General features: G+C 41.5%; 1 protein-coding gene across 2 annotated transcripts in view; it reads right to left on the bottom strand.

The window, feature by feature from the left end:
- Positions 1 to 14751, bottom strand: part of SDCCAG8 (SHH signaling and ciliogenesis regulator SDCCAG8) — an 89743-nt gene that overhangs the window by 61665 nt on the left and 13327 nt on the right. For both annotated transcript variants that reach the window (XM_082215023.1, XM_082215022.1), the window contains exons 8-12: positions 13255 to 13443; positions 10845 to 10983; positions 6763 to 6915; positions 6046 to 6180; positions 3478 to 3594 (exon numbers count right to left, since the gene is read on the bottom strand). In XM_082215023.1, coding sequence (XP_082071149.1) covers positions 3478 to 3594; positions 6046 to 6180; positions 6763 to 6915; positions 10845 to 10983; positions 13255 to 13443 — 733 coding nt within the window. The remainder of the gene's footprint in view (positions 1 to 3477; positions 3595 to 6045; positions 6181 to 6762; positions 6916 to 10844; positions 10984 to 13254; positions 13444 to 14751) is intronic.

Raw genomic sequence — 14751 nt, forward strand, 5'->3', positions numbered from 1 at the left:
TTTATTTTAAATTGGTAGCTGCTGCTTCCATGCAAATGACATTACATGTCAATCTCCACTAGCCTGTGTTTAGCAACCAGTACTCCTATGAGTTGTTTTGTATATGCATTTACTCTTTTCTATGCTGTATGCCATAAAACCAGCACAATTATCAGGGGACAAACCAGTACAATTATCAATGAATTCTGATTTATTTTCTAGCGCTAATTTACAACACCAACAACAGGCAACACACAAACTGGAGCTCATTCAGCTTCTTATCTTTCAACTGCTTACAGCAATACGTGTCTGAATTCTCTAGGCCAGTCTCTACTATGCAAATCTGATCACAGAAGCGGCAAGATCCAGAAGTGGCAGGACATTTCATTTTCCCTGTAGGTGGGGCTCTCCACTAAAGGTAAAGGTAAAGGTACCCCTGCCCGTACGGGCCAGTCTTGCCAGACTCTAGGGTTGTGCGCCCATCTCACTCAAGAGGCCGGGGGCCAGCGCTGTCCGAAGACACTTCCGGGTCACGTGGCCAGCGTGACATCGCTGCTCTGGCGAACCAGAGCCGCACACGGAAACGCCGTTTACCTTCCCGCTAGAAAGCGGTCCCTATTTATCTACTTGCACCCGGGGGTGCTTTCGAACTGCTAGGTTGGCAGGCGCTGGGACCGAACGATGGGAGCACACCCCGCCGCAGGGATTCGAACCGCGGGCTCTCCACTACAGACTTAATAATGTTAGGGCATTTGGCTTTCTTTCTTTTTCCAGGAAAGGGAGGTTCCTGACACTTGTTTGGCTGCTTATACCTAAAGTCTTCCATATTTGCACCATTTTGTGATCCCATAGCCTCTTCTTCTATGGCCTACATGTGACCAGTCACCAAAATTAGTTGCCTGGGAACTGAGGGGGCACCACTGCAAGGGAGGGAGGCTATGGGAAGACTCACCCCTGTGCACATTCCTCTCCATGTAAACTGTTCTCATGAACTGGTAGGCAATGGGGAAGAGGAACAGGAGGAAGAGGATCCCAGTGAGGAGTGTAGCTGGGGCTGGGACATACTGGGGCAAGCTGGGGATGGGGAAGGAGAGGTTGGTGTATGAAGTACTCACAGGGTGACGGAGGATGACAAGGGGATGGAGCTCAGTGCATAGGAACCAGAGAAACAGAACTCATCACCAGAGCTGGAGTAGGCTTGGCAGGGGGTTGGACTCGATGGCCCTTGTGGTCTCTTCCAACTCTATGATTCTATGATTCTAGGTGAGGGTCACATGCCTCATCAAGGCCAGATGCTGCAATCAGCAGACAAAGTATAAAAGGGCAGCAGAGCTGAGGTGTTGTGTCTGCCCATGTTGATGAACCTTGGCTTGGGTGTTCCAGGATCTCTGAGACTGCTTTGTTCTGGACTTTGGACATGTGGATTTACCCTGGACTGGGGACTTGACATACTTACTTGCCACCAGGTAGGCCAAGAGTTCAGGACAACTGTGCTCCCCCTTATTCATTTTCCTTGAAAGGGTAATAAGTAGTCTGCCCTTCTCTGCTGCAAAAAGGAACGTCTTTTGTTTGTCTGTGTATATGCCTGCCATGCCTGCTACTGGCTCCAGCTATGTTATTGGCTTATAGCCCCCAATCTATTGTTGCATTAGGATGCTATGTTCTCCATAAGCTACAGATGTAGAAAGCTGTCTTATACTATGCCAAGCTATCGGTCTATTTAGCTCAGTATTGTCTGAGAAGATGGGAAGCAGTTCTCCAGGATTTCAGACCCAGTTACATCTGGAGATCCCAACGATTGGACCTGGGACACTTTGCACGCAAAGCATCTATTCAATGACTAAACTATGGCCCTTCACTAAAGTCATTATTACTTCCACACTAGAATCACAGCAAACCTCTGGACATCATAATCACTTCTGAGGCAGATCCATACATGTCCTGGTGGGCTTAGGCCCTACTCCTTTGTTTACTCTGGGAGCAGATTGTAGGAATGCAGTTCTCACATTGCACCATGCCCTGCTTCCAACAGACAACACAGAGCAGTCTGCACAGACTGCGTGCTACAGGGAAATAATACTGGTTCCAGTTCCAAATTGGTATTTTACCATTAGCTCCAAAGTTTATCAGCATGTTTATGAGCCACGCAAAATGTTCTTGCTCTTACTTCTCAATTCATTAGTATACAAATTCATATAGCTGCACTATCTCCCAAGTTAATATCAAATTGTTTTAAGCCTCTGTAGGCCTTAAAAAGGTTACAAAAAACTTTGAAGACACCTGTACTGACATAAGATAACCAAATGATTTAAAGAAGCTGTATCTAATGGTGGCTTTGACTTAACAGAAAACACTTCCACATACACAAGGGGCACCCACACATTGGCGGTTGAAGGACCCTCTAGAACAGAACTAGATAGTGTTGAGAGCTGCCATCTTTCGATTAGCTTCCTTTCACAAACTCTACAAAAATGTTAAGTCACACCATTCCTGTATTGAATAATATTTTAATGGCTATTTATTGGCAACAGAGCAGTTTCAGTTCACAGCACTACATGTTCCACAACATATATGTGCATTTTAATGAGAACAGGGATTTAATACAAAGCTCTGTAGTGCTGCCAGTGAAAATTGAAACTGGCAGAAAGGCAAAGTATAACAAGGGATTTCAGAGGATTCAGTATAAACATGTCCGGTTTCCTAATTTAGTAGTGGTTTATCCCAATATTAAATGCTTACTAATAAGGAATGCATTCTAACAGGTACCCAGTGTTACATTCCCTAGTCTGAAAGACACAACCAAGTAGTAAGCCTACAAATTGCCAATACAGTGGTACCTCGGGTTAAGTACTTAATTCGTTCCAGAGGTCTGTTCTTAACCTGAAACTGTTTTAACCTGAAGCACCACTTTAGCTAATGGGGCCTTCTGCTGCTGCCGCGCTGCCGAAGCACGATTTCTGTTCTCATCCTGAAGCAAAGTTCTTAACCCGAGGTACTATTTCTGCGTTAGTGGAGTCTGTAACCTGAAGCGTACGTAACCTGAAGCGAATGTAACCCGAGGTACCACTGTAGTACATGAGCAGTAACTTATTTTTGGATTTCTTATAAATTTCTAATTAATAAAAATAAGTTTTTAGAAAGGCAAGACAGAACAGAATATGTATTTTAACTTGTGTTTTTAAAAACAGTGTTGTTAACACAGTGGTTACTGTGTCTTAACTTTTGATGGACCACAAACAAATGTATATAAATTGATATTACATAATATATACACAGAGCATGTTGGTTTACACATGGCATACGATGGAATATTTTTAGTACTGCATTGCTATTTATACCTACAACTTTCTTAGGATAAAAACTCTCTGGGAAAAAATACAATTTCTTTATTAGGAATAGCTGGTTTCTTGCCATTTAGAACCTATAACAACTAGTTATCACTACTGGAAAAATAAACACATTCAAGTTTCTAACAACAGCTTGATCATGGTCTCTTACCTGGTTTTTAATTTCAAGTTCCCTTGCAGTTTTTATTCTATACTCTCTGTGTTCCTTTTCTGCCTCATCCTTCTTCATTTTGGCATGATTCAACTGATAGCGTACTTCTCCACACACCTGTTAGATTGAATAGATAACAGTGTGTAGTTTCAAGATACAGAGCAACATTTATTTACAAGGAGAGCTTTTGATGCCCTCTGCTGGTTATCTTCAAAATCTGTTTTTTAGTAGTTTATTTTAGGGCTAAGTCAGACTTATTTTTTCAAAGTAAAAGTGGTGCAAACTCACCAGCCTACATGGTTAAAAGCCTCCTAATCCTATGCTTTTTCATGGCTGTTCACAACTGCTCGCAGCTACTGTTTCCCCTATTTGCTACTGCTTTGAGCCAATTTCTTTCTGTATTTTATCAGTCCAGATGATCCCAGCAAATAGGGGATCACATGTTGGATGTGATGTTGTCACTATCACATAGCCAATCATATTCAGCTAAGTGGTGGCATTGCAGAACACAACAAAGCTGCATTTCCTCCTTTTTAGTGGGTGCCAGTGGGAAAGAGAGGGACACACATTCCATTACTGAGACAACAGAAATGACATCTCTTCATTGCTGTCCTGCAGTAGTTTCATTACTGTGCAGCACAGCAAGAAAGCAAGTGCTGTCCCTGCAGAATTGGCAATATGAACACATTTCCTCCCCACTCACCTCAATACAAGCTACAATATATTCATGTCCATGAAGTCTCTACTCTGAAATAATTGAAACAGGGCACTTTTCATGGAAGGGACGTGGGTGGCGCTGTGGGTTGAACCACAGAGCCTAGGATTTGCTGATCAGAAGGTCGGCGGTTCGAATCCCCACGACGGGTTGAGCTCCCGTTGCTCGGTCCCTGCTCCTGCCAACCTAGCAGTTCTAAAGCACGTCAAAGTGCAAGTAGATAAATAGCGGGAAGGTAAATGGTGTTTCAGTGCGCTGCTCTGGTTTGGCAGAAGCGGCTTAGTCATGTTGGCCACATGACCTGGAAGCTGTACGCCGGCTCCCTCGGCCAATAAAGCGAGATGAGCGCCGCAACCCCAGAGTCGGTCACAACTGGACCTAATGGTCAGGGGTCCCTTTACCTTTACTTTTCGTAGGGCACAAATACCTACCAAGTGTTACAACTCAACCCTCCCCCCCCTTACATTTAGGCTTTATATTTGAGTTGCTCCTAACTGTGGGAAATACTGCGTTGTACAAGTATTCAAACATCAACATATTTTTTTTCTAGTACCATTGGGTGATATCTAACTAAATCATACTTGGAGTAGACCAATTTAAATCAATGTAATTGTTCTATTGATTTCAGTGAGTCTATTCCCATATGACTTGGCTGGATATCACCCATTATTTCTAATATGATTGCCATGTGGAAAGTGTCTGTGTAAATTATGCCTGCATGCACAATACAGTATCTCTGACACCAGTTTAAAAAAATTATACAAGCACACATACTCCTCCCCCCTGCCCTGTAAGAATGATCTGCTGCTTGATAGGTCAAGCGTAAAGCTTTATTTTAGCTTTATAAACAAGACTATTTCCACCTTCTGCATTCACAGCAATGATCTACTGTCACATAGTACATGGACCAATTTGTGTAATGAATAGGGAGTCTATTAAGAAATAGCTATTCTCCACAAAGTTTATTTATTGACCATATTTGATTGCTCCCTATCAACACGGTCTCACTTGGGAGGTTATGGACTCTCCCTTCCTTGGAGGTTTTTGAGCAGAGGTTAGATGGCCATCTGTCATGGATTCCTGCATTGCAGGGGGGTGGACTAGATGACACTTGGGACCACTTCCACCTCTACAATTATATGATTCTAACACATTCTGTGAGTAGCTTATGGAATAAAGAATAAAACATTCAGGTCTCCCATTCCCACATGTAGAAATGGGAAACTGTCACTAGAATTAGATCAGAACCTGAGGGATTGTCTTCTAATTAATAAAAGAATAAAAAGGACAGTGGACACTTGGGTTGTGAACGTGATCCATAAGGGAAGCACGTTCGCAACCCACAGCGCCATGTCTGCGCACACGCGGGTCACGATTCAGTGCTTCTGCGCATGCGCAAAAACCCAAAAGTGATCCATTCCAGTACTTCCGGGTTCGGCGTGGTGCGCAACCTGAAATCATACAACCTGAAGCATCTGTAACATAGCTGCCAACTTTTCCCTTTTCTTGTGATGAATCCTATTCAGAATAAGGGAATTTCCCTTAAAAAAAGGAAAACGTTGACAGCTATGCATAGGACAGAAGGAAGCTGCCATATACAAGCAGCTCTTGGTTGGCACTGGTCGTTGTAACCCGAGGTATGACTGTACCACAAAGGATTTATCAATATACATATGCATATTTTGTGAACGAAGAACCTATCTAAAGAGTGCTGCGACAGTTAAATCATAAAAGTGTGCCCAATTAGCTTGCATAATGTACAAGGCATCAAACCTCTCTCTATTTGTATCAATAACCACTCTCTATTTATATCAATGTCAGTTGATTACTTTGTTTTCATAATGCGTTTCTACCTTATTTATCTCAATATCATGACAAGCATTTTGTTTCTGAGCTTCTTCCAGCTGATTGGCTAAAGAGATCTTCTCCCTTGTAATCCTGTCAACCTGACCCTCCAAGCTAGCCACATTCTGAGATAAAGACATAACCTGAAACAAAGCAAAACCTTAATTAACAAGTAAAATGATAGCACAAAGCTAAAAATTGTTATGTTTCAAATGGTAAATACACTGCTTTCATAGACTGCTGAAGGTCAATGCACTGTTATTTAAAAAGTAGAAGAAGCCCAAAACCTAGAGTTTACAATGACAATACATAAACTCTTGCAAATGCAGAAAATGTGTTACTTCCGGGCTGCTTCACACACATTTTATTTGCTGAAATATAGAGGAAACATGTGCACCATGATATATAGAGATAGTCCACGTCAGGGATCACTAATATTTTTGGACTAGTGTGAAAATTAAGTGTAAAGTGACTGCTGCTTCCCCGCTTCCACTAGATAACCACATGCTTGTCAGGAGAAATCAGCTATGTTCTGCTGATCCTGATTGTGGAGATCACACAATATTGATTCCCCACCCTTTAAAAACTAGCTATGAAGTTTTAATGGGGGGTGGTGGTGGGATGAAACAAGGCAAAAAAGGTCCAAAATATTGCTGCCTTTCAGCAGAGCAGAATGCATAAATGTTTACAGTCCAAAATGCTTATACAGAAAATGTTTAAAATACCAACGATGACAAGTTCTCTTTTTCTTTCTTCATTTCTTCACGAACTGCTTCTCGCTCTTCAGCCCTCTTATCTATTTGTATTGCTAATTCCCTTTCAAGACGTTCTCTCTTTCTCTCCATCTCCTTTTTAAGTTGTTCACATTGGACTAGAGCCTATGGAAATGGTCATATTTTAAAGATTGAAATTAATAGCTCATTTTTTAAACTAGAACAAGATTTAAATCTGAAAAAGTAGAAGTGACAAGCAAAAATTCTAGATTAAACATTGTCCTATTAAATAAGTTAATATATGGCTATATAGAGATGCATAGTATATTTGAAGAATAGATATAACTTTTGTAAATCTTTCCCAAGAACCACTTGTTGCTCAAAACTGGACCATAAGAGAGATCCAATCACTATGACTGCCAAACAGAATTAGATCAGTACTGGACTATATGCTTAACAGGATTTTGCTGCAAGTATGCTAACATTCACTGTGAATTTCAGAGTACAGTGGTACCTCCGATTGTGGATAGGATCCATTCCGGAGGTACAGTCGGATCCCGAATTTTCTGCAACCTCAGAACTGCTTCTGTGCATGTGTGCGTGGCGAAACCTGGTCAAATACTTCTGGGTTTGCTGCTTTTGCATCCTGAAGTTTACGTAACCAGAGAGTTACGTAACCGGAGGTACTACTGTACATCTCACTCAAAGCATGCAATGAAAACTAGACTCGCATGTCTACTCAGGTATAAGTTCCACTGATTTTTATGAGACTTACATCTGGGTAAATGTTTACAGGATTGCAGCCTCAGAAACTTACTTTCTGAACATAAATGTAATTGCTGTACTCTTACCCAATGCTTTCTTAAGAGCATAAGCCTGGTTACAATCTCAGAGCAAGTTTAGTGAAGTTGTAGTCTTGACAAGCAAATCTTATTTTCTTTTGTGACACTAGCATTCTTGTAAAAACAAGCATTTCTAAAATACAGTCGTACCTTGGTTGTCAAACACCTTGGAACTCGTACAGTTTGGCTACTGAACGATCGAAAACTGGAAGCGAGTGTTTTGGTTTTCGAACGATTTTCAGAAGCCAAACATCCAGTGCGGTTTCTGTGGCTTCTGAATGAATGGCTGCAGGACGCTGCTCCTGAAGCCAGTAAGAAGCTACGTCTTGGTTTTCAAACGCATTCTGTTTGAGAACCAAGGTACGACTGTAATTATTAAATGGGAAGGCAGGTATTTCTTAGCTTCTTTTAAACCGTAAGGAAAAACAGTAAGAATGAGCAAGAAGAGAAAAATAACAAGCTAGAACAGGAACTAGGCAAATATTATATAAGCAAGGCAAGAGAAATGAATTGAAACTTCAAGGGAGCGGTATTTGCAGAGCTTCCTGTGGCGCGACAACATTTTTCCCGCTTCAGGCAATAAGAATAACACATTACCCACAGGGAGGGGGTTCCTAATGCCCACTGGGGAATCCCCATTTTTGCTTCTCTTTAGGGTAACCTAAAGCAAAGGATAATAGAGCTCCTATATCCTTTTAGAAGCAACACGCAACAGGAAATTTTGGTAGTTACAGTTTATTGTGCAGAGGTAAAAATACCTTCTTGTACACAACTGTTCAAAATAAAGGAACTCTGAGCTCCTTTGCAGGCACTGATCCACTTATTGAACAATGTGATTCTAACCAAGACAGAGCAGAACAGAAGCAGATTCAATTCTTTAAATGAGTCACTGGCTGGTACTGCTTCATGGAATCCTCAAGCAACTTACTCTGCACATGGCATCCTCAAACACTGTTTACATAATTTGATGGGCTTTGCCTGCAGCAGTTTCGTGTTTGTCTACATGTGGCCTTAAAAAAATAATAATAGCACAGGGTTGTTCTGAACACTGCGAAACAGGGTTTCATCTTGTCCCCCTTGTAGCCCCCTGTGTGCCCCTAAAATCTGCTCTGGAGGATAGCAACAGGAAGCTCTATTGTGTGAGTGAGAAGTCTTATGTTGCTGCCACAGAAGCATTAGATACAACCCTTGATGAAGCACAGAATCCTCAATCAGCCATTGGGCCATGTTCAATGCCTTGCTGTAAACATATAAAGCCCTGAACAGCTCAGGACGAGGTTACCTAACAGACCGTCTGCCATTGTATAGACATGTAAGATTACTTAGATCACTTGGGGAACTTCTACTCATGGTACTGCATGTTCTAGAATGTCATAGTACTTTAACCTGAAAATGGACCCCTCTACTCTTCAATGCTCTTCCCCCAGCCATATATGAAGCAGCAACTATTGGTTGCTTCAAAGTCTTCTAAAGATTTCTTTTTGCCTAGGCTCTCCCTGACCAACAAGATCAGATCCTGTTTTTATTTCCATGAATTCCTGTTTTTATATCCTTTTATATTGTTTTACTATCTGCCTTGCAGGACATTTTCGGGGAACAAAAATACTAAGAGTAAACCCTACACAAATCCAGAGTGGACTCCCTAAGACAGTTGGATAGTGTCCAATCCTTCTGGCAACTCCTGCTGGTGCCAAACATATTACTCTACTTTCCTTTGGACTATATCAGCGAGGCTGAGGTGGGGGGGAGGTCTTGTTGTCTGGGCAGCCCAAAACCTCCAAACACACTGCCCAGGCTTGTGCCCTGGAGAGGTCACTTCAGTGCTGCTAACGCAGCAAAAACAATGCGGGAGGCAGCAGTTATGGGTTACTGGTCTCTGCAGCCACAGCAGGTGTTGCAATTCTCCAGTGGTTTGACTTCACCCCGGAGGTGCACTCCATTGTCTCTGGAGACAGATGGATGCCAACAATAATACTGTTCAATGTTGCATTTTTGTTTTAAACTTATTGTTTACTATTTTTATATAGCACACCACTTAAGAGATTTTAAAAACATTGAATGATTTATAAATATTCTAAACAATCAAACCACAAGTCTTGAAACTGAGGTCAGTTGTATTCTTTTCAGAACTTATTTGAAATCACAGTATGGGAAAATATTTTCCCGTTTATACAATATAATCTTCTCCTTCATGAAAGTTATGTTTGATTATAAACCTCTCACAATTAGAGGTAATTCACTAATTACACAGCAGATGGCACTCATTATCAAGACAACTCACTACCATAAATGTTTTTAAAGCTGTGTAATAGTATTCACACTACACCCTAAAATAGATGATAAAAATTATTCACTGCTTGTATGAATTCTGAAAGCTTAGAAACCTGACCAACAGCAAGCAAAGTTCATAAAAACCGATTTGAACAGAGAGGACTTAATGGAGTAGCATTTCTAAGAAAACTGTAATACTTGCCCTGTAAGGAATATGAGTGGAGACTGTCTGAAATATGGCATTGGGAAGCAAAACCAACTCAACACACACTCTTTCTTAATTCTCAAGATGAATGAAAACCAAGACATATATTTCTGAGACTGATTCTATTCTGCTGGGCACCAACCCCACAGATAACATATTGATGTAAGAAACTTAGTTGTTTAATTAGTCAACTTTTATAATACACCATGCCCATTTCCCCTCCATATCAAAATGTTATTTGGATAGGAAAGGAAACAAACATAAAGGAAGTATCGTAGTAATCAACATTTGGGGAGTGAGAGATGCAATAGAGAGCGGGGGGGGGGGACACAGACACTTCACTGAAGGATGGGCAAGAAAAGAAATATCACTTGATCTATGCCAGAGAAGCACAGTAATTTTTATTTAGTAGCATCTCTCTCTTGCTATAGTGCGAAGGGTTGCTAACTCATGGGCCTCCAGAAATTGCTTGGCTCCAACACCCATCAGTCCCAGCCAGCACAGGCACTAGTTAGAGACAATGAAACATCCAGAGAGCAGTGTCAGTCACTGCTTTAGTATCTAACAAGGCTCACAACCCCAACAATACCACAAGAGCAGCCCTATCACATCAGACCAAAGACCCATCTAATCCAGCATTCTGATTTGTAAAGCAGCTAGCCAGACATCTCCGAGAAGCACAGTAGACTTGAAGGTAACTGTCTCTCTACTATTTGTCCAAGCAAGGGATAATCAGAAGCATATGCTTAGGCATGCCTAAAGTAGTGCTATTTTACCTTAGTTCTTTCCAAATTGGCTTCTTCCGTCATGTGTACAGCGTGCTTCACTTGTTCATAAGCGTTAGATTCCCTTTGCTGCATTTCACTTAGGTTTACTCTGACTGAAGAAAGTGCTGCCATTAGCTCATCTCTTTCACTGTTTTTTTTAAAAAGGAAATAAATATATGAATTAACCAAGGAAATAAAATCCACTTAAAATGAGTATCAGTGTTTAATTTTAGCAACGTTTTGAAACTTATATTATGATGTGAGTTCTCACGATGTGCTGAGTAGTAGTAACAGGTACATCACAATTTATGCAAACTGGGCAGCATTCCACCAGAACACAATATAGCAAACACACACAGTCAAGAAAAAAAAATACATGAAGTTCAATGCATCCAGCAAAATAGAATTGTGATTATAGCAATGATAAAGAATGGATTCCACATTAAGCTGCAGTATTGAATATAGGCAACTGTGTTGAAAATCTTTTCAACTCTAGAACAGATTCCCTAGGCTATATAATCTGCAGCACAGAACCAGAAAGTCTAGGATTCTTCATTGCTTCTGTTTTAGGAGTAATACAAAAGGAATGCATACAGAATGTAAACTAAGGAATCAACTATTTTCTGTGATGTAGAGCATATGTTTAATGGGGAGGGAAGAACTGGAATGAGCCACACATGCAAGGCAGGCAAAATGCTTGTTGCCAATGATTAAAGCAATACTACCATGCACATTTTCAAATGTACAGTTCTGACCTAGATTATTAGATATGCATGTCAGAGATGGTGAATGGTTATTCATGCAAGCCCTCGGTCAGTAACTGACAGACTGATCCTATCTAGGTTTACAGGAAAATCACACTTATTTCAATGGAACTTTCTCTTGGGTTACCATAGAGTTATTACATTCAAGGTGCAATCCTATGTTAATGTGATTCTCAAAGTATACAGAAAAAGTTAACAATTTGGATTCTTTGCATTTAGGATGCCTCTCCCATCTTCTTGTTAGGTGTCCAGATGGACACTGGGTCTTTTTATGTAAGTTAGGTTCTTACCCGCTAGAGATGTTGTATGAATACTTCTTGTTGCATCAAGGGAGAGAAAAGAACCATAGGTAAGAAAAATAAGCTTAGGGACCATAAAAACCTAGACGCACAAATATGCTCTCCGAGTCTGGCAGCCTGAATGGCTCAGCATTCCCAGGGTGGAGCAGAGATATCTGAAGTATCTCACCAGCAACCTTTCTAAAATCCTTTTCGTACTAGTTTTATGACTGATAAGCACAACGGTGGTTTGAAGTCCTGGAAATGGGTTTCAAGTCAGATGCAAAGCAATAATAATAATAATAATAATTTTTTATTTATACCCCGCTCTCCCCAGCCAAGGCCGGGCTCAGAGCGGCTTAAAAGCAATAATAAAAACAAGATGAGTGATTACAACTTAAAAACAAAAATAAAATACAACATTAAAATAATGGAACATTAAAATATTAAAATGAAGCCTCATTGCAGGAGAAGGAAAGGAAAAAGGGGGGGGGGAGGGAATCAAATTGGCTCCAATCCAAAGGCCAGGCGGAACAACTCTGTCTTACAGGCCCTGCGGAAAGAAATCAGATCCTGCAGGGCCCTGGTCTCATGAGACAGAGCGTTCCACCAAGTTGGGGCCAGTGCTGAAAAGGCCCTGGCTCTGGTTGAAGCCAATCTAACTTCCTTAGGGCCTGGGACCACTAGGGTGTTGTTATTTATGGACCTTGAGGCTCTCCGTGGGGCATACCAGGCGAGGCGGTCCCGTAGGTACAAGGGTCCTAGGCCGTGAAGGGCTTTAAAGGTCAAAAGCAGCACCTTAAATCTGACCCTGTACTCCACCGGGAGCCAGTGCAGCTTGAAAAGCACTGGATGAATATGCTCCCATGGCAGAGACCCCGTGAGGAGCCTCGCTGCAGCATCCTGTACCCGCTGGAGTTTCTGGGACAGCTTCAAGGGCAGCCCCGCGTAGAGCGAATTACAGTAGTAATACACAACATAAACAAAGTACTGAAGTGAATTCTCCTGCTTTTGCTATAAAAGTTACCTGGCCACACAGAAATAAAAGCACAATTATGTTATGCTTCAAGGAACATGGTTTTGTAGAGGGCTAAGAAGGAAGAGAAACACCCATGAAATGTGTTTGGTCGATATTCTATCCAAAGTTTTCAATTTCTCTTCATGAAGTCTCCTCCGAGACTTCAGCAAACAACTAAAGCACACTGTTGAGAGAGAGGTGGAAAAGAAAGGTGACCTTGGAGAAAATGGATTTTGCACTTAATGGAGTTTGTGCAGAACCTCACAGCAAATGACACCCAAATCATGACTTAAACACTGTTAAAAAATCACCTTGCAATAATTTGTTTTAATTCAGGATTTAAATGTCCTGCTACTTACTTTGTTAGCCTTTCAATGGTTTGCATGTGGACATTAGAATGTGTCTGGGAAAGAACAGCTTCGTGCTGTGCACATTGTAGGCAAAGGCCACCAACTCTGATGGAACTACTTGCTGCACTGAGCAAATGCTGATGCTTTAATCTTCCACTCAGATCTTCACACTTTTTTTGAGACTCTGATAACTCTTTTCTAGAAAGGAAATGACATACAACACTATAAGCAAGAAACAAGGGTGGATAAAAGACCATCAATATGGCAGAATAACATAAGCAGAGTTCCCCTTATCACGACTAACATCACTGATCTAGTATTGGTAGTTTGAAAACATATGAACACAATATAATAGAAAGGAGAGAGAGTAGCTGCAATAGGGCAAAGCCTGTTTACTCCACTTTCTTGTTTCCTAATTCTTGGTAGTTCTATACAAGTCAAATGCAGGAGTGGCTCACCTGGTAGGAGCAGACCCACAGCAAAAGTCTTGCAGCTGCTTATTGGGAAGAGAGAGGCGACAGTTCTGCTGGTACTACTCCCAGCAGTGAGTCTGTGCAGCCCTGACATTGCACCTCTCTCTCTCTATATATATATATATAATGTTCATGAAATGGCAGAATGTTATTATGGCGGGAATGAATAACTTAAACATTTCTGAATGGGCAACATGGTTGCCCATTACCTGGCTCGTCCCAAACAGACAGACACACACATTTCACCACATTAAACAAATATTAAGACAAAATAAAAATTGTTCTAGGCATAAGGAGAAATGTGGAGTATGTGGTACCATTCAGTGTTAATACCTGTGATAATCATTCATCACCAGTGATATCACAAGCTATAACTAACAGTAGACTGTGAAATATACATACAGGTAATACAGCTGTACTGGTTGTGCTGTTAGGTTTTCCTCTCTCAGGTGTTGCTTTAAACAAAAACCTGATTTGACCAACATATGTATGTTAGCAGCACTAATGTGACCTCCCTGGGCTGCAAGACTGGGCAATGTGTATGGAGGTCCTGGGCTGCCCATATGACAGGACCCCGCCACCAGCCTCACTGATGTGGTCCAAAGGAAAGCAGAGCACCAGCTTATGTTTGCCACCAGCTTTGCGGTAGGAGATGGTGGAAGGGGGCGTACAAGGCATCATCCAACTACCTTAGAGATTCTATTCTGGATTTGTGTAGGGTTTACTCCTTAACCTTTTCTTCTCCCGAAGATATCTCACAGAGGTTTAGGATCAAAGTTTTCCTTCTCCTAGAAGGGTTACCTTCTCAGGTTGACAAGCACTATCTGCCCCTCACTTCCCTCAAAAGCCTTCTTGATCGCTGGATGTACTATTGGTCTTGGGTCTGCTCAATTCACCAGAGCCTGTCTTCACATGCAAGAGAAGTCCCTAACTCACCAAGGGTTTGAGACCCATCAGCTACCCTCACGTGGTTTAGCCGGCCAGTTGAAGCCCTTCCCAGGTGTAGCTGCTGTCGCAACTGACATCTTTTAAG

This window comes from Podarcis vaucheri, assembly GCF_965113315.1.
Source record: "Podarcis vaucheri genome assembly, chromosome: 3".
Classification (NCBI taxonomy): Eukaryota; Metazoa; Chordata; class Lepidosauria; order Squamata; family Lacertidae; genus Podarcis; species Podarcis vaucheri.